The following is a 20,894-nucleotide window of genomic DNA, read 5'->3' as shown; positions in this document are numbered from 1 at the left end:
GTTAGCATGGTTATGCTGGAGCTTGTTAGGCAGCTGAGGTAAATGGAGGAGATTTGGGAATTAATCCCTTCCCAATCTGGACACTGCAGCTGGTATTCTCAAGCCTCTCCATCCATCCCATCACATACACGCACATTTGAACATACACACATGCCAAGCTCTGAACTCCATATCAGTGCCAACATGAATAGGGACACAGGGATGGGGATTGAAAGAGGGCAGCAAAGAGTGTACTGGTGTGTTTAATTGGGTTTTTCCAAATCTGTCTTAACCCTGATACATGTCCGTCCACATGCTCTAGCGTTGCTTGGTCTACAGGTTCACCAAAGCACAGCAACTTGAGAGAGAAAGCTTTGCAAACTTGCCAGCAGGGAGACAAGGTTCATGTCTCTATTCAGACGTCGTCATAAAAGACTTCTGGAGAAAGTGCTGCTGAAGGGGATTAAGCAACTATCGCTGTCAGACTTTTGAAAGTCCTCTTATCTCTGTTTGCTACTGCTGTTTTAGTGATGCCTATAATTGTCATTTCTGGTTTGTGGAGTGCATGCTCTCAGTCTGCTATTGCCTGTTAAATCTCCTTCCTGTGGTCGACTAGGAGCCAGATTGGCCGGGGGGGGGGGGGGGGGGGGGGGCATGTTGACCTTGTCTGCAGATTTAGAACACAGAATCATCACTGATATGGCAGCTGTACTGTGGCAGGCAACAGAAGCTGGGCCTCCAATCAGATCATCAGGTCAGAAAGTTGTAGTTAATGCAGAGTGTGAATGTAGAACCGTCCAACTCAATGAGAAAAGACAACTTGGGGGCCTTTTTTGTCAGATTCCTCAGAAGTCTTGAAGAGTTACTGAAGCCTCTCTTTATTTAATTAACCGCTTCTCTTGAACGCTGGACACTGAACCGGTTAAAACCTCTTACTGGTGGGGATCACACTGTGAGCATTTAATCTGTTACCCACTGGCTCCATGTTGCATATTCATTTTGTAATAAACCAATAAACCATTAAAACATGTTGTCTTTATAGTAACAAGAGACAGAATTTGAGCAGCCACCACCACACAAATGCTACACACGCCTAACGGGCAGCACAAAGTCTCCAACACACCAAAATATCACATGCAGCCAGACACCTACTTTGCCGTCTCTGAATCAATCTCCTGGACATGACCCTATCATTCCTTTTTCCACATATTGTGTTGCTTTTCACCGTAGTTCTTATTGCTTTCTTTGATTAATCTTCCTCCTAGCTTTCCCTGACGCACTGGTCTGAGTCAGTAGACTTCCTGTTGGTTTTCAAAACAACTCTTCATGTCAGCCTTCCTTCCGCCCATCTCCCCCCTTCCTCTGCACCTCTCTAGTCTTCTATTCATCACTCCACAGCCCATTTTACAGTATCTTTCGGCCTCCTTCCTCCATCCGTTTCTCCCGCTCCATTACCTTGCTCGTTCATGTCCCCTTCATCTCCCCCTCTGCCTGTCCAACTCCCTGACATGAATTCTTTTTGCCCCCTTACTGTATTTCCCATCTCTTCCTTGCATCCCCCTCCTCTCACCATTCATCTTCAGGTCCTCTGTCCATCTCCCTCCCTCCCTTCCTTACCTCTCTGTCAGGCCCCAGCTCCCTCCCTCCCCTTTCTTCGTCTGGCAGTAGAGCTGCTCCAGTCTTGCTGACAGTGCTGTTTGTGTGAACTGAGTTCTGAGCTTCACAGCCCCCTCGCCTCCCATTGCTCCCCCGCCTCCTCACCACCCTCTCCACCTCACACTCCACCTCCTCCGCTCCTTTTCCTCCTGCCTCCCACCTAACAGACCCCTCCAGGCGGGGGAATTAACCTTCTAGCCCTGGGCTGCTGGGCTTAATGACTGTCTGTGGGGCCAGCATCAAATACACAAGCCAGCTGCTAACATCTGGGACACACACACACACGCGTGCGCACACACCCACCTCCATGACCTACACACAAACACAGAGACATATGCAGTACACATAGCATACTGTGCAGCATAACATAAGGCTCCAGTTGCCAGATTTATAGAACACTCTTTCTGTATTATGTGCTGCCATGTATGTGGAAGTCTTTGCACTCTTCTCAATGACAGTGGCTGGATTGTCATCACTGCATGACTGACCCACGCTGCAATAACAAATGCAGCTGTGCAAGTGCTTCTGTGGTTATACTGAGCAAATAGCTGGTACATGCATTCACAGCACATGTATGGACTATGAGCAGATCAAATGAAAAATACATGCACGTGGAAAATCAACATGACCTTCAAGTTGCCTTACTAGAAGAGCTTTCAGTATGTTCCACTGAGCAAATGGTGGTGTTCTCCAGCGACCATTCAGTTGGAAGTATATAATTGACAAAAGGAGTGGGTGGGGGTGAAGGGGCAAGAATCAGAAAAAAAATCAAAAGTAAAAATAAAATAAAGAAAAAAAATCTGTGTTTAAAGTGAGTTCTGCGGCTCCTCTTTTTCTCCACTTCTGCAATAGAGCAGATCAGCCTGGGAGTATTGAATACAGGAAATACAGCCGTGTGGATAGTCTCTATTCCATTCATTATGTATGAGCATAAATGTTACAAACTAGCAGTTGTAAAGACATCCATGTTGCATCTGGATCTTTGAGGGTTGCTCTGCTCCTTTCAACCCATGCACACTGTAATGCTAAATAATGGGAACCATGAACGCTCCAGAGAAAAGCAGAGCAAAAAAGAAACTACATCCATGTGCCTCAGATTTCTGGCTGACTGCAGCTTTATCAAGCTGTTATAACTTTACCGCTTTTATTCATTCAATAAACCAGAGGTCCTTCAACATTACAAGTGGTCAGTTATCATTGTGGAGCTTTATACATAGAAAAATGTTAGAACTGCTAAGCCAGCTGTAACCTTGTTATTGTTTTTCTGACATTTATTTCACGGCTGACTTGACCCCCTTCGAAGCACCTCCATCAACACTTCTCATACACAACTCCCTTCATTCTGCACTCCGCGCTATTGCTTCTCTCCCTCTCTTTATCTGTTTGCCTCTGTCTTAGACTAAGGAGTGAGAGATGGGGGAGTCCCATTGGCATTCTTTAACATCTCCTAGGCTCACTTGTGTTCAGAGAGTCATCTGTAGATCAGGAAGACAAAAAAGACGCTCCTGAGCCTTTGCGTCACTCAACAGGTAAGCACGGCTCCCTTTCTCTCATGCAAATTCGCACACCTATTCAAAAGGTTCTTGGCTTTTTTAAGAAGGAGGTACGCCCTCTCTGTGTGTCTGTGTGCTTGCCTCATTTTTTTTTCTGTGTACCCTAGGCAGGCAGATGTGCCTGAGTTGGTGAGGGTTGAAAGGAGGCTTTGCCTCTCTGTCTCTCAACTTTTTCCTGGGGAGAGCAGGTGTGTCAGTTTGTGTAACGAAGTCAGTGTAATCCAGTAAACTTGAACACTTTGAGCCAAAGGGACCGGAAACAAAGCAAGTGTTTACTTGAGTGCTTTGAAATTGGACTGGGCGTGTGTATTGGCCAAGCTGATATGATTTAGCTTGTCTGCTCTAATCAGACTGCTTATAAAATGCCATGTTTAAATGAGAAATCGAGGATTTAGATGTAATTAGATTCTGTTGATAATCTAATCCACATCTTTTAGAAGCCCTCTTTATCAGCAACTCAGAGCTGAAGCAGTAATAGTTCACAAGACAGCCTCTATAAGCTACAGTAATTGTACCCACAGGCAATTGGTGAGATTGGTAAGAGTTTAGGTTGGCATTAAGATGTATGACCACATCTGAAATGGATGGCTGCATGGAGGTTGAAACTTCATTTTCTGCGCATTGACTGATTTCATGGGGTTTTATGTTAAATTGGTCTAGGATTGAGTGTATTGAGTCGTTTGATGATGTTATGAAAGATGCCATTAAAAATCTACCTGTCGGGGTCACGCTGAATAGTTCAGCTACTTCTAATGTCCTTGCGGGGAGAGTGGCAGCGTTGTCTCTAAAAGCGAATCAAATTTCAAATCAAACTTTCTAATTTGCATTTGTAAGAAGCTAGAGAAGAACAAGGTCGAAAAGAGAAAAAACACCGAACCAATTGAGTGCTGCAGTAGTAAAATATGTCTCTTTCTTATAGTCGAAGACAAATTAAATTGCCATTCAGTCTGGTATTTATCTAATGCCACATTTTGACTGACACGTTACAGTTCGTCTGCAAATGCTACACCGTCGCACTTTTTTTTTGCATACAAAGGCAATCAACATGTATCATTTAATGAGCATTCTTGCGACTGGCTGTATTTTTAAGGCAATTAAGGTGGTTGTTTGACTAGGTAATGGGAATGTGGGGAGGTCAGCCAGGCTGTGTCTCCTTTCATTAAGAATCCCAATGAAAATGGTGACTCACGAGGCCAACAGCAACCGCTCTGTGCTGCACAAACATTTCTCCTCCTCACAGGAAATGGTTGATGTTTGAGGCCTAAATCCCAACGGTAGAGATGAGATTTTGGCATTTCTAATTGCATGGTGACAAATGAACGGAATCCAGCGCTTATCGGGAGATGGAAAATGCTAAATTGCCATTCACGTGAAGACAAAATCTTAAGAAGAAGCCGGAAAATTATCGTCTTTGTGTTTACCTTCACGAGGCAGAGATAAAGAGAAGAAGGGCATTTTTAACCTCAGAAAGATTTTCTATTAATTGAAGAGGGAAATAATTGCCCTTGTGTTTTCAAAGAGTATACTTGGGGCTCTGAAATACACCAATGTTTTGAGAGCGAAAAAATAATTAAGTGTGAGTTAATTCTTATCAAAGCCTGTTGGAGTGCAACTAATCGACTCAGGGAAGATGCGTCAAAAAGCTATTGCCTCCAATTCATTTTGTCTGTTCAGATGAGAAAATGTTTAGTTTTCAATTAAGTAAATCACTATTATTTGTTCCACTCCTGCAGCAGATACATTGAAGTGATTACATACTGATTTAAAATCCACAGAGCTCTCTTCCAGATCAAATAACTCAAGTCTGTATCCACAATATTGAATGCTATTGGCTTGGAACCACAGCACTGCCTATGTCATTAATTTCTAAAATGTTCTTTTGTCACCATTCACAACAGGAGCATGCCACGATGCAGAAAGTGGACCACATTTCTATACTCATTTATCTGGAGAAAATATCCAAATGCACACTCTAATTGACTATCTTAATGGACTGTGCCAATACAAGTGTTAACCAGAACACTCTGTATGTACTCTTACCTCAACATTTACAACAACTCATATGGAGATTTTCTGACTCACAGCAATATTCAAAAGTCCCGAGCTAACCCTCATGACCCCCATTGAGAATGTTATGTTTGCTGTAACATTTGTGTCTGTGTCATTCTCTCTATGAAGTCAAAAAGTTTAGAATGAATCCTGATCAAATCCATTAAAATGTAGCTTACGTCTACCAAGGTCTTCAAGGTCAACTTAATGGTTTATTGGTCAAAAACTGACAGAAAGCCTTAGAAACTATGTTTTTTACAAGTTTCTGCGTATTCAACATATACAGTCAATATATATGAAAAGTATTCCTTTGAGCTCTCCTTCAAGGTCAGTAGATTGATCTGAAGGTAATTAAAATAAAGATGCTATTTAAACCTGTGTTTCTTACTACCATTGTTTGTATTGACAGCATATAGGTATATAGGGATTCTTATATGGGGCATCTAAATATCCCTTTACTTTGGATCTTTGACCTTTTCCTCGGGGTCAAATAAGGTCAAACTTTCATAAAATGTATTTTATCTTTAAATGTATGTTTACAAGCCTTCGTTTTTATTGGCAGCATTTTGGAAATGATACGCTGGCATATGAGGAGTCTAAATATCAAATTATAGTTTGGATCCAAATATCATGTTGTTTTTGACCTCTGATCTCTCTCTTACTTTTCACATCTGCCCTTATTTCCAAAATGCGTGATATCCTTAAAGAAAGCATTGTCAAGACAAAGAGAATGAGGTTGCTAGTTAGTTAGTATTTTACTGTTGTAAAATATAAAATAAGCTCAAGTTTTTTTATGTCCATTTATTTATAAATCTATGCCCACTATCATTATCATTACCTACTTCTACATAATGTCTGTGTAATCAGAGTAAACATGCTACCCTTATCGCAGTTGTACTGCCCTACAAATTTCTTATGTTTAAAAAGAAAACTAAATGAACATATGCAACATGCAACACTATTCCATTAAAAGTAAATACTGCTCAGAGAGTGAGTTGCCTTGGTGGATATTTGCTTTCTCTGAGTGTTTCTTGTTTCTTTATACTTTTCTAGGGAATGGAAAATATGTGCAGAGATTTTTTGAAATTGAAATATGTATAAATACAAATGGAATTACAACATATAAAGCAAAAACAGAGGTTATATCATTCTAACAAGACCGAAAGTTAACATTTGGTAGGGCCGCCTTTGTATGTCCATCTTTAACACATCTTTTAGTCTGATTTCTTTTAGTCTCCAGAAATAATTCTTCAGACTTAATGAAGGGCATTCAAAGCCCTTCTTTAGATGTTGGCTACCTTTTGTTCCACTCTGTGTAGTTTTTCAATCCAGATATGCTTTTACTGCATTTGCAGTGTGTTTGTGGGATCGCTGTTATGCTGAAAAATGAAGCTGTTGCCAATCAGATTTTTTCCCGATGGTATTGTATGGTGGATCAAAATCTGATGGCACTTTTCTGTGTTCATAATTCCATAATTTTTGACAAAATCCCCAACAGCATTGGCTTGTCTTAAACATTGACAGAGCCTCCACCATGTTTTACAGATAGCTATAAACACTCGCTCCGGCCCTTTTCTGTATATATCGATAAAATTTTAAACTGGAAATTTCATTTGGATTCATTGAAATCATTTGGATTCATCATTTCATCAGGCCTGTTGACACTGATTTTTAGTCCAGTTCTTGTGTAATCTGGCATTCCTCTTAGTTTAATTACTAAGAACGGCTTCTTGGGAGCCACCCGTCCATTCAGGCCATTTCTGATGAGACTTCAGTGCACAGTAAACGGATTAATGAAAGGGCCAGATATACCTTACCTATTTCTTAGGTCAGGTCTTTCCGATATCTTAAGGCCTTGACCTTAAGATACAATTCGTTGTTTTTGGTTTTTGGTTCCGATTTTTTGCACCTACAGTACTTTAGTTTTTGTCCTCCAACGCTCCATTTTCTTCAAATTTTTAGGGATAACCCCCACACCATGCCAAGACATGCCAGGTTTTTGGCTCATAGTCTACTAGGAATCACCTTGTTGGTGTAAAAACAAAGTTCTATGCCTGTGTTATCTTTAGCATTTGTCATAGTTTCAACTAAACAAATGTGAACAAATTTTGCAACAGGCACCAGGACTGGACTGACAATAAGCTAAAAAGTAGCCAACGTCCAGAGAGAAACAGCTTCAAAAAGCCTGGAGGACTGTTGCCGAAGACCAACTTAAAAATTACAAGAATGTCTGGGTCCTTGGAAGAAATAAAGAAATAAGGGGTCTTTTAAGATTTTTTTACAGTACTGTATCAACCATTTTATGCAAAAAGCTATGGAGAGTTTACTTTATAGGGTAAGGCAGCTGCTACGCTATATAAACCAAGTGATAGTGGTTTAATTTAATATCAATTTAATACAAATTCTAAATTTATATTAGTGAAATGTAGATCACTACTAAGGACATTTTTGTTCCATTTTTTTGTGCGTCCCATGTATACACTGGTTTCCACAGGCTAAGTTTAAAAATCGGCTCTCGGAGGCTGAGAGAAAGGTCCTTTATCTTCCATTCTTTGCTCCCAAAGCTGATTCTTTAAGAAAAGCCAGGAGAAATGCTGCAGAGACCACAGAGGTCTTTAGTGCAACTAATCACAAATATGTGTATGGCCTTAAGGGAATTGTGCACACTTTCATACTCATCACAAGACTAACTCTAGCTCAACGAAAATGTTCCTCTGCATTTTCTCATTTGAAACACACTGCAAAGAGTGTATCCTCAAGAAAAGGTTTTTCACCATTAAACGCCATTAAAATTAGAACCATGCTTTTAAATGCCTTAAGCTCCACTTTAATGGAACTATGAATGATTCATTGATTAACTGAATGATCAATTGGAAGTCTGCAGAGATAGAGTTGTAAACATGTGCTGGACTGTTACAAAACAATGATATGTTAAAAAATAGTTTGTCAGCAAATCAAATCATGTCGACACTCACAAAATATGACAAAATATGGAAAGAAAAATAATCCTTCCCATCTTGTCTTTCTAACCTAATGTCTGCCTGTAGTGGATGTGTATATGTCATTTGTGATTTTTTTTTTTTAAATGGTTGTTCCAGGGTTGTTGAAGGTCAGGTGTCAGCGGTGAAATGGACTTCTTGTCAGCCTGGATTGTGTCTCCTGCAGTCCTACCCTTTCTCTGTTTTATCTTGGGTAAGAGAATCAAATGTCACCGTGGAGTTATTACAGTAACTGTGGCCTTTCCAAGTCCCTTCCCTGTTCTGGCCGGTCAACAGAGCATTGGGAACAGTGCTCTGTTGACTAGCCAGAGCACTTTTTTGAAGTCTTAATTTTCACTGAAACAGAATAACGTCGGTGATACATTCAGGTCACCTTCTCAACCTGCCTCAAATAGGAGTGTATAGTAAGTAAAGCACTGTACAACCTTAATCTCATGGTGATCTCTTCACCTTACACGTTGAAAATCTTGCCTTAATTGCTATGTTTTCTGCAGCAATAATTGATTTACTGTGGGTCTTATATAGTGCTGTAAGAAGGTATTTGGCTTTTTTCTGATTTCTTATTGTTTTCCATATCTATCATACTATATACCATATTTCAGATAATCAAACAAATTTCCATGTTAGACAAATTCAAACTGCAGTTTTTAATTGAAGATTTCATTTATTACAGAAAAAAGCCATCCATAGCTACATGGGTGTATGTGAAAACTAACTGATTATTAAATCATGAATTAACTGCAATTAACCACATTTTTTAGAAAGCTGAGTTCAGTTATAATAGCCACCCCCAGACCTGATTACTGTCAGACCTGCTGAATCCAGAAATGATTTAAACAGATCCTGTCTGTCAAAGTGAAGTTTAAAAATCTCAAAGAGCAAGACAACTTGCTGCGACCTTAAGAAAATGATGAGAAACAAACTCACTGACATCAATCGGTTTGGAAAGGGTTTCAAAGGCATTTTTAAGGCTTTGGGACTCCAGCAAACTACGGTTTGGAGCTATTATCCACAAATCAAGAAAACCTGGAACAGTAGTGAAACTCTACTAAAATTACTCCCAGAGTGCACGGACGAGTCATCCAGAAGGTCACAAAAGAACCCAGAACGGCATCTGAGGAACTGCAATCACATTTGCCTCAGTTAAGGTCAGAGTTCATGATTCAGCAGCAAGAAAGAGACTGAACAAAAATGGCATCCAGAGCAGGGTGAAAACCACTGCTGACCAAAAAGAACACGAATGCTTGTCTCATATTTGCCCAAAAAATATCTTGATGATCCCCCAGACTTGTGAAATCACCATTTAAAAACTGCATTTTGTATCGGCTTGTCTTTTTAAAGTCTGAAAAATGTAAGTGTGAGAAATATGCAAGAACTAGATTGCATTTCTCCTTTGAGGATCATCATCATGGTTTATAGTAAGGTAAGGTCTCCTATAGGTGCATAGGACTTACTCTTAAAATTTCCACTGTCTCTTCGGTTTGCCTAATCAAGTAGAACATCATTGGTTAAATCTTTTCCCTGTTTTTGGCTGATGGACAATTTATATTACAACCAGTTTCCCACCAGATTTATTCAGGGCATAAAGGAAACTTATTCACAGGGAATTAGTTCTTCATCCAGAGTAATGTTGTGTTATTATTGACTAAATTGTAATTTGGCTTGTAACTTTGCTTAGGTGGGAGTTGTTTAAGACTTTTGCTCCATTGTCACAATTCTTTTAAACTGTCAGCTTTTTTGTCATCAAATACTTTATAAAGAAAGTAAATAACACTAAGTGAAAGTCACATCATGTTTCCATGGTGACAAATGACTTCCAGTTCATGGAATTTACCAAACACAATTAAAGAACAGAGATACATGAGGTAGATCTGTCACCTAAACAAGAAATATTGTTGCTCTTTAACAGCAAAGAATAACTTTAACTTACAACATTAAAATAAGTATGGAAATGTGGGTGGATGAGCAGTTGGACTCTTCAGTTGTCTCATACTGTAAGTATGAATGTTTTACACATTAAGCACATTATTCTCTACATATGTTTATTTGCTCTGATTTGCTATTGCCAAAGTAACATTGCTTTACTTATTATACCTAGGTTTGTTTGTGTAACCATTATGTTGCAGTCAAACTCAAACATTCAGCAGATTAAAGCAAACAGTTAATCACATGTTGCGTTATATTTTATTATGTTGCATTATTATGTTGTTATTTAACTCATTTATATTCTTCCATTGTTTCTTTGTTCTGAGTATCCATGTAGGTCAGGTGTGGGAAAGCTCCCCCCAAATCCCTCCAGCATTTCCTGACTTTTAAAGTGCTGATGATGTCATGTCTGACATCACCAGGTTAATCCAAGAAGAGGGGAGTTTTTTGCACAGGCATGTTTCCTTTTGTTAGTTTATAGGATTATGAAGTGATTTGTCCTAATAGTTTTCTTATATGGAGCATTTAGCTGTGTAAATGAGTTAATCAGGAGAGGAGTGAGCTTCATGTGATTCTCAGCCATTTGTGTTGAGTTGTAGATTTCTCACCTTAAACTAGTGGTACTGGCTACACTAACAGAAGGGGAATTGACAGGTGAGGTGTGTTGCTTATTCCGTGTGCTCTTTGTTTCCTGTTATGAGTTTTGTTTTAAGTTTCACAAATAATGGGGGTGATTGTAAAAAAACAAAACAAAAAACTGCTCATCTCTGGGAACCCAAAATGCCTTCTGAGTCTGGTTACCTACCGCCTTCCTTGACACTCTTTCACAAGCAAAATATTTCCCTCAAGAAGAGGAGAAGGAGGAGGTGAAGAACAAAACAAAGCATAAATACCTGACTCTATCAGAATACCAAAAACACAACTGCACGTGAATACAAACGTTATTCCACATCTGCTGAAGGGGTGGATGGACAAATGCTGGCTGGTGAGAACTGTTTTTACAGCTGTTTTGCAACAGAATGTCAAAAAAACCTGAACTGAACTCTTACCTTCAGGCACCAGGACGTCACGTGTTGGTGTTTTGGATGCTAGTTTATCACCTGATGCTAGCTAGTTTGGTTAGCAAGCTAAATTCATAAATTGTATAGACATACATATAGTGTTAAGCAAGAGAGGAATAAAATACTAGAATTTTACTCACCATTGCAGAAGCAGAAACTAGCGCTGTGCCATACTACAGCTCATAATATTGGTCACATAATCCATTAAAAATGCTCCAAAAAGCACCACCAGCAGACATAAACAGTGAAGAGTTACGTGAAATGGTGGATGAAGCCTAAAAGATAACCGGTCTGCTTCACCTACCTGTATCAGGACACCTGTCAATCAATCCAGGTGGATGCATTAGCAAAATAATAATAGTAATAATAATAATGAAACCTAGCCATAGGTGCTAAAACCTTTTGTGTGTGTGTGTGTGTGTGTGTGTGTGTGTGTGTGTTTATTTGTTTATACCAGGGTGTAAGCGATATTTTTAAAGATGTAAATTTGGACATTTTTAAAGTAACGAGCATCATGTGGCACAAGAAGCATTGGGGTAATTTTTTAGCTCTGGAGATTGCCCCTTGGATAATGACCGCTGCTAATAAGTCACCATACTGCCCCTTAATTTCCCCTATGGGTATATATAAATGTCATTTATAAAAAAAAAATTTTAAAAGCCACAACAAACATGCTTGCTGTTGTTGAGGTATTAACCTCTTGTGCTTTGGTGATAAAACTCTTGTTTATGTGTGACATGCTAAGGTGCAATATCAAGTCCACAAGAAAAAGATTTAACCCATCTCTGTAACGCCACAGAAACATCCAAAGTTTGCTAAGTTTAGCTAACACTACTCACTTTAAGTAGGTTAAAGCCTTAGTGGTTTGGAGATAGAGCAGGTCATCCATGCCAAAGTGTCCTTGATACAGACCACAAAAACTGCCCCCAAAGTGTCTGTGGTGTGTATGTGTCTGTGATGGATAAAGAGCTGCACCTATATTGTAAAAGAGCAGTATGCAAATATTACTGTAAAGCTCTATGTATGGTCCATAAAACTGGTTTAACTTAACGATTATAAATTCAGCTCACTTTAGGACATGGAAATGAAATTGTATTGCTGCATTTTGATATTTCTATTTCTCAGTAAAATCCATTGTGGAAGTATTTTAGTAGGCACTGTAGATCATTATTGACTATTCATTTATGTAAACTGTATGCAAATTTGCTTCTGTGTTTGGCTGTTTGTATGCATCCTCTGTAATGGCCAATCTTGCCCTTCATATTTGACGTGAGGTGACTGGTTCAGCCTTGATCTGAGAGCTCTGCCTCTCACTCATGTTGTCAGATGCAACAGAGCATGCACTTCACAAACAACTTGGCCATTGCTTCAATGAAGGTCAAGATTTAAACAGCCCAATAGAATCAGGTTCTCTGTGGGGCATTGTTTAAACAGACTTACGCTCAGATATTAAACGCTAATTGGAGTATGCACTTGCATTTGGCTTTTTGAACTGAATTTATTCATAAACTTTTGTGTGTAATACTCATATAATCTTAGCCCCAGTGTAAAAGCCTGGTGGGTGGTCTACTTTAACGTAACCTTCCTGACTCAAGTGCACTGCGCCATAGGCTGTCACCTCAGAGCTTGGCTGAAGGATGGTGAACACCAACTATGACAAACAAGGGGGATTAAAGTGATAATCATTACTCTTCCCGGGAGGAATTAGCTAGTGGGACATCGACATTGAGGAAAAACCACAGGTGAACAAGGTCTCTGGTGCCCCATGTTTTTTTTCCTCTTCCCAATACCCTATCTGCATGGCCGAGGGGGGATTTAATTTGCAGTAATTACTTTATTGACTCATTTTCAGGGCCGTATCACTGCAGTTTCCCATCAATAAAACATATGCCAAGATGAATAATGTGGCCAGGCACAATGGGATGCCTTCTCAAACAAAAAGACCACAGGACTGCTCTCCTGTGGTGCATGTTTTTGTCATGCTCCTTCTGCTCATTTTATTTCTTTCATCACACTCCTCACACATACTCAGCTCTTATTCTTTTCCATCTCTTTTCATGAAATCCCAACATATCCCTTTCATGTTTCCTTTCCAATGCGCCTGCTTCTCCTTTTTTTTGTTTTTTTGTTTAATGTTTCCAGGCACACGGGCCCAGCAGGCCTTTAGGACTGAGCCCAAGAATCTAACTGTGCGGATGGGAGCCACAGCTGTGTTGAGGTGTGAGGTGTTGCGAGCCTCGGGGACTGTGCAGTGGGCCAAAGATGGCTTCCTCCTGGGACCTGAGAGAAGCCTGCCAGGCTTTCCACGCTACAGCATGATTGGAAACCCCGAGAGAGGTAAGCCGGGATACTCACGGAATATGGTCTATGGCCTATTGAGCTTTGATGGACCTATTAAAACTAAATAAACATGTATAATAACAGAACCTCAAGAGATGCCAAAATTAGTAAACCTAAACAACTAAAAAATGAAACCATCAGAGAACTGTGTGTTATTTGCGTAAAGGGCACTTTAACATATGATTTCCCAAAGATAGTAGCACAATTTGAATCCCATGTACTTCTTTGTTTTGTTGTGACTTATAGTTTATATGGTTTAATTATGAAATGCTGCTGTCATGTCAAGATGCCCCCAGCGGTACGACTTCAAGGGGGCTTCTCTAAAAGTAAATGAGATGAGGTTGTTGTTGTTATGGCTTCGATGCTCCAATAAGCATGGCTGTTACAGGAACCTTATGGCTATTATAAAGGGGTATCATCTGGGGTGAGGTGAGGTGATGTGATTGTCAACAGCCTCTCGCACAACCCCCTTATCCTGTCACTCGCACATGAAGATTAAAAAAAAAGAAATTAAAGCAACAGAGTGCCAGATGATCTGTGAAATGTGGCAGAGAATATAGTGTGTTGCAGAATCTGCACCACAGTCTATAAAAAGTAATAGCCAATTAGAAGGCAATCCTGAGTAAGAGAAGAGCATCTGTTCCTGATCAGCCCACAACTAGACAAGCTGCATTTCACTGTTGCACAGTGTGGGAGACCACCAGTGACACATAAACACTAAGGGATACAATGATGCACATTCTCGTGTGTGCCCTTATTCATGGCTTGAGTTTACACAAATACATTCAGAGGAGTAAAATATTTCTCTGTTGATTAACTGTTAGTGAGAAAATTATTCATTACAATAGACACAGGGTTAGAAAATCACCTTTTATATCCACAACAAGGAAAAAAGAAGTACACAATGAATGTAAGGACCACAAACACACACAAGCTGTCAAACACTCATAGGCTCAGTCATAAATAAAATGCCCATCAGTGCAGGTACCCTTTTCCAGGAAATGAAACTGCAGACTGATGTATGCAATCACTTTACACTGCACAGAACTAGCAAAATCATTTAAGATGACACTTGACTGCACTTTATACACCACCAGTTTTCACTGATTGTCATCAGTGATGTTTATTGATGCTTAAAAAGACTGAAATCACATATTCACGCACAGAAGAGAGGCCGGCGTTGATTTCAGCATGCACTTATAGTAAATTTAGCACCCTTAGTTTCCCCGAGCTGAAGCAGTAATGTAAATGTGTACTGACATGAGCCTAGATCCAGGATTTCAGCCATTTATGTACACCAACTCTCAGTGTAAAGACAGAACCTTAAAGATAAAACAGCTTTTTTTAAGGCACCAAAGCATTAGGTTTGTCTTTCTCATTTTGTATTCAAAGAATGGCTCACGAGCAACAACACAACTCTAGAAAATAGCATGCAGCCAGCCAATCAGGTAAAATGTTAATAATGAACGTCACATGTAGAGAGAAGTGAATCAGATTTTATCTTATCTAATATCAGCAAGCATCATAAACTGATAAATCATAGTCACACATAGAGATTAATTGAGGCTCTTACTGGGGCTTTTTGAGATATGTTGCTGTTATCTTGTTATACAGTATCAAATCCATCCATCCATCGCTCCCTCCCTCCATCTATCCATTTGTTTTTATCCAACTCAGGGGCACAGAAAGGCTGGAGCTTGCCTCAGCTGTCAAACAGGAAAAAGAGGGGGTACATCCTCGACAGGTCGCCAGTTCATCACAGGGTTTACATCAAGAGACAGACAGCCACACATGCTAATATCGATACCTCAGGCTTATTTAGAATCACCAGCCCCAACCTAACAAGCATTCCTTTGGACTGTGGGAGGATGCCGCAGTACCCGGAGAAAAGCCATCAGGCACAGGGAGAGGATGCAAACTCATAAAAAGGCCTCAGTCAGCCAGCAGGTTCTTGCCAGGAACCTTCTTGATGTCAGGCAACAGTGCCTGACTAAATGATGAAAAAGGTTGTTTACACGAACATCAACAATTTCCCCTACTCTTTCCCTCTCCCTGGGGACTGACCTTTCCCACTTATGTAATAGTATGTGTTTTAAAGTTTCTGGGCTGATGCACAGATTCATATTTGCAGAAGGGAAGGCATTTTCCACTGCAGGCATAATATCTATGTAGATGTACTGTATCCAAAAATTTCAAAGGCCCTAGATGAAATAGATACAGAGTAATGGGCAAATAACCAATTCTCATTGCAGCCTCTGCCAGTCTCTACAACTTGATTGGACTATTTGTGAGTAATTTCAGGAAAGAGGAATATGATTAATAACTCCAATGTCTCTTTCTTTCTGCACTCAATGATAACTTAGATGTGAAAATTGCTTCTGGTTGGTGTTAATTATCTTGCCAGCGTACTTGACACATGTATTTGTAGGCCTGTGTGGTTGTCAGACTAAGATACTATTTTCCACATATTAGTAGGCTGTGAGCCATCAGGAGCTGGAAAACCAACGTTGAACATCATCTAATCCCCACAGGTTATGGCAATGCATCAAACAAATCAAGCCCTGTTGGCATGCCACACTATCAGAAGAGAGATGCAGAGTGAGGGATTCTGCCTGGCATCAATTAATAGACATTTTATTCAGTCTGCGTTGTGAATTTGGGATTGGATTTCATTTACCACACTGGAAATTCATTCTGAAACAAAATGCTGTGAGTATAAACAACCACTAGCATGTCAATGGAAATGCCTGCAGCTGGAGATTCTCACCAAGTGAAATGTTTATATTTTACAGAAATAAGAAAACTGGCTGTTTATAGTCAAATCAAACAGGAATGTCAGCAGTGGAGTATATTATCGTACTGAACTGATGCGCAGGACTGCCATTTAGATTTCTAAGCTGCCGTGGCTCAAGTGGTGGTTTGATCCCTGGACCCTCCACGTACCAAAGGGTCCTTGTGCAAGACAAAACCTCAGATCTACTAGTTACAGCTGCTTTGCATGAGCGTCTGTAATTGGGTAAATGAGAAGATATTGTAAAGCATTTGGTAGAACTAAAATTAGGTGCTCTCTACATTAAACCCATTGTCAGTTTCTCTTTGATAGTTAATTTTGGCATTATGTAAATTTAAAAAAAGGCCTCTAAAAATGCTAAATGCTTGTCAATATATAAATACTATAAATGTTAGGACCTCCTAAGTTATACTCAGTAGAAGGGGACGCATAGGAAAATGAACCCATTCTTTTTGTAATTATCTACATATGTAGCATCTCTCCAACACAGTTCATCTCTCCATCTCTGTTCCAGGCCAGTATCATCTTCAGATTGAAGATGCTCAACTGGAAGATGACACTCAATATGAATGTCAAGTGACCTCATCTGAGTCCAGCAGTGGAATCATTTCCAGGCTGGCCTGGCTCGACGTACGAAGTAAGGGGGGACAAAAAAGGTTGTGGAGTCTAATAATAATCATGTTTTCTTTTTTCTTTTTTTTTCCCCGAGTAACAAAATGCATGTTAGAAGGCACAGTGAGCATCCTCAGTACTCCAGTAACATTTGTGACCTCTTGACCAGTAATCAGCATACAAAGAGCTGTTAAATATTCATTTCTATTGATAAAGAGCTTTTATTTGTGTAAGATACGGCAATTGCATTTGAAGGACAGTTTTAAGTTACTTTGCCCTTGGTACGGCGTGTTTACTGTAGCAGTTTTATTCAATAATACACTGATCAACCACAGCATTAAAAGTACCACCAGGTGAAGTGAATCATATTGATCATCTCGTTAAAATTAAATGTTTTGATGACCTTGGGTCCTCACATTAATGAGACTGTTACTTGGAGATATAACAATTACCCAGCATTGCTGCCAACCAAGAACACAAAGGTAGTCCTGAATGGCCGTAGCCTCCCTCAGCAGAACAGTGTGCACTCCAACACATTGATGAAGAATGGCTCGAGGAACCTGATAAGGGTAATGACCCAGCCTCCAGGGGTTCAGAGCTTTTTTATTAGCACAAGGGGGATCTAGACAATATTAAGAAGGTTGTTTCAGTTTTGTGCTCACAATTCTGCAAACTTTTCAAACAGTATTCAAGTACTATGCCACCTTTACATGTTCCAGAAGGGTCTGTGGCTTTAACTAGCAGCTGGAAAATATAAAGAGCAGCCTGGCTTCTCTAGCAAGCCTCAAGGCGATTCATGTCTCTTCCTTGCGCAGGAATACATTTTAACAGAAGTGATTGAAAAGTTCCTTCTCAGACATGGAATGGAATAGATGTTATTGTGCAACTACATTAGACCACCTGTAGTCACTCTATAACAACCGGTGTTTCTCTCTCCCTAACCCTTTTGCTTGTGGGAGCAAGCCCATATGTGGTAAGGAAAGGACTCTAAAAGAACCTTTCTTCTCCAGGCGCACTTCATTTACTTACATCCCCCTCCCTATTCTCTCCCCCGCACAATTTCACCCTCTCTCTTGGCTCGCAGGCTTTCTCTTTGGTGACCATGGACACTGAGGATGGGGGTTTGGATAGGAGGGGCGGTTGTGGCGATTGTAGAGTCCTCGCTCTCTTCTGGGAAGAGAGCAGGTTTTTCTGACATCAATAGGCTGGCGCGAGAAATGGCGGGTAGTGTTGTACTTGAATGGCAGTATTCTACACTGCTGCAGTTTAATATGCTACGGCAAGCCTACACCTGCAGCCACAGCAGGCTTGACTCCCACATTCATTACCTCTGAGATGCTTCTTGCATGTGTGCCCACTTATACAAAATCAAAACTCTCGCTTTCTGCTTTATCAAAACAATGAAAATATGTGTTATACCAACCAGTGTGTTGCATCAGGGATGGCTGGTAGTAGTATTAGTACTAGCATTTACCCGTGACAGACTCTTTCATAATGTTTCTGAAATGCTCACATACGAGTCCACATGCTGCACATCTCAGCAGGTGCTTTTATTCAGTGTCCTGGGCTCACGTCCCAGCTGTTGACTGTTTAACATGGACATTTGTAGATGAGCTGTCGCAAAGGGCAATCAGTGAAGTGACTGGCTTAAAAAGCTCTCTGCAGCCTTGGTCTTAAAGGGTTATTTGTTCCAGCCCAGCAGTTCAAGTGATTCAAAATACGTGACTAATCTGGGGCTTGATAATGAGCTGATGAATTCAATCTCCTGTTAGTGCTGAACTGGGACTGGAAACTGTGTATCCCCTTTGAAGTGCACCGTCTCTGATGAGTTTCCGATGGACTTCTCTATCACTGAACTACGGCTCCCAAGGCCCCGCACCCCTGGCCAGTCAACCATGGCCATATCCTATCAAGCTCTGCATCAAATCAAAACACTATAAAGTCTTTATGAGGAGATACAGTAGGGGAGAGGGGAGGAATTTGAAAACAAAACAGAGATTGGTGGTTGTATAATTGGATTCTTGGGTCAGGGAGAGTGATATTATGACTGGCTAATTCAAGATGGATCACCACAGGCAGTAAATAGCAGGGATAAAGGCAAAAATGTCAATAAGCCCCATCCATGGGCTTACAAAGAGATGTTTTCAAGACATTTCCATTGGTGCAACCTAACTCCTGTGTGTTTTTTGCTTCCCTGCGGAGCTTAGATAGGGGATTACTGCAACAGGCAGATCAAGTGGCAGTGAGTAATCCATGACAATAACAACCTCTACCCTCTCTGCTAAAGCCCCCTCCTCTACTAAAACTTACCCCGCACTGTGCCCGTCACATACCTGACACATCCTGTGTCTCGGTTTATACCATTAGCCTTAGCATTTAATCCTATTAATGAACAACTCTCTCCCTCACCACAGTGCACGCCTGTACAGATGCCTCCTGCAAATGTTCAAAACTGTTTTTGATGTGTTCTGGTTTTAGACTGTTACTCATTCATTTGGCATAGTGTGTCACCGAGATATTTATTTATATGTGTGTGTGTGTGTGTGTGTGTGTGTGTGTGTGTGTGTGTGTGTGTGTGTGTGTAAGCTTATTATCAGCGTTGGTTGGAGGTTAGAGGACATTTTAGGAACCAGGGCTATAGCGAGGTTTTTTTCGGGAGCTAATGAGTTTAGCACTTGAAGAGTATATAATGAGCCTTCATTTTATGATTCCCTGTTATGAATAATGGAACAACTTATAAATGGGGGCACAAGCAATGTAGAACATGGTGACTTTATTCATCTTTGTTCATGAAAAGTTCTGACAGTTGCCCAAGATATAACCTCATCAGAGGATGGGGTGTTATACACTGGTGCCATGCTTTAATTCTGACAGCGCCACTTTAATGTTACAGTAGGTTCTTTCTGAAAAGGGGAAGTTCTGCTTAATAGCAACATGAGCGGTTCCTTGTTAATTTATTTAGAATCCATCACAAAGGTGCATTTACAATTGAGCCTAAATCTGTTTTTAATGTTGCGCGTGTGTGATGCACTTGCTGTAAATGGGAGTTTGGGAGATGGATGCTGACAGATGCAGTTATGACATGTTTTGGCTGGAGCAGCGCTCGTGCAGATGAGAGGTGATGGAGGTAGAGCTTTTTGTCCTAAACACCTGTTCCACTTCTCCCTCTGAATGCAGACAGAAAATGGAAAGCTGTTTCAGTGGTTTGCAACATCAGGGATTACATGTCAAATAAATACCATGTTCATATTGTGCATGAATAGCCAAATGTATGTGTTTCTCTGCACATATAATACTGTGTAAATCGTAATTTCTTTATATTTTGCTGGAAAATGGAAACTATATAACATAGATGAAGCATAATGCCTACACGAATAGTTCTCCGACCTTCTTTAAGGGCATTCAAAGCTCTTCTTTGGGTGTTGACTGCCTTTTTCTTTCTGATCTCTGTCAACATGATCCCACACGGCTTCAATAATGTTGAGGTCCCTCCTCTGGGGAGGCCAATCCATGAATAACAGTGTTTAATTATATGTTTTTCTATCTAGTGAAAGTGTTTAGGATCAATATGGGCTGAAAAATGAAACTGCTGTCAATCAGATGCTTTCCATTGTATTGTATGGTGGATCAAAATTTAATGGTACATTTCTGTGTTCATTAAACTAAATGGAAACAAATTATGTGTTTTTGTGACAGGCTGCTAGTATCAAATACCTAAAGATGCAAAGTTGTCTGTTATATGTAAAAGCAACACTTGTTAATTACTTCAGTTAGGTGCCTTTTGAATAATTCACTGGTCAGTGTTAAGTAGCTTCCTCTGAAAATGGTCAGGTACAAGCGACTGAACTGAAAATGAGTTTAAAAATAGCTAGTGTCCAAAGAAAACCTTTGAAAGCCATTCAGAAATCCTGGAGAACTATTGCTCAAG

The 20,894-nt window shown here is 40.2% G+C and overlaps 1 protein-coding gene across 2 annotated transcripts in view; it reads left to right on the top strand.

The window, feature by feature from the left end:
* Positions 1-10,844: 10,844 nt before the first annotated feature.
* nphs1 (NPHS1 adhesion molecule, nephrin) overlaps positions 10,845-20,894 on the top strand; it is a 38,930-nt gene continuing 28,880 nt past the window's right edge. Inside the window, exons 1-3 of one of the 2 annotated variants that reach the window (XM_086312130.1) lie at positions 10,845-11,147; positions 13,366-13,560; positions 16,869-16,991. In XM_086312130.1, the coding sequence (XP_086168256.1) occupies positions 11,138-11,147; positions 13,366-13,560; positions 16,869-16,991 (328 nt within the window). In that variant the 5' untranslated portion in view covers positions 10,845-11,137. Of the gene's footprint in view, positions 11,148-12,942; positions 13,561-16,868; positions 16,992-20,894 lie in introns of those variants that run through there. The other variant, XM_086312129.1, reaches the window with a different exon arrangement.

Source organism: Aulonocara sp. 'chitande type north' Nkhata Bay, linkage group LG11, assembly GCF_057382095.1.
Source record: "Aulonocara sp. 'chitande type north' Nkhata Bay isolate Kocher_YH1m ecotype deep benthic linkage group LG11, A_spYH_male_GT1.1, whole genome shotgun sequence".
In the NCBI taxonomy this organism is placed as follows: domain Eukaryota; kingdom Metazoa; phylum Chordata; class Actinopteri; order Cichliformes; family Cichlidae; genus Aulonocara; species Aulonocara sp. 'chitande type north' Nkhata Bay.
The sequence above is the reverse complement of the archived record's forward strand: the minus strand, read 5'-3'. Positions and strand labels throughout refer to the sequence as shown.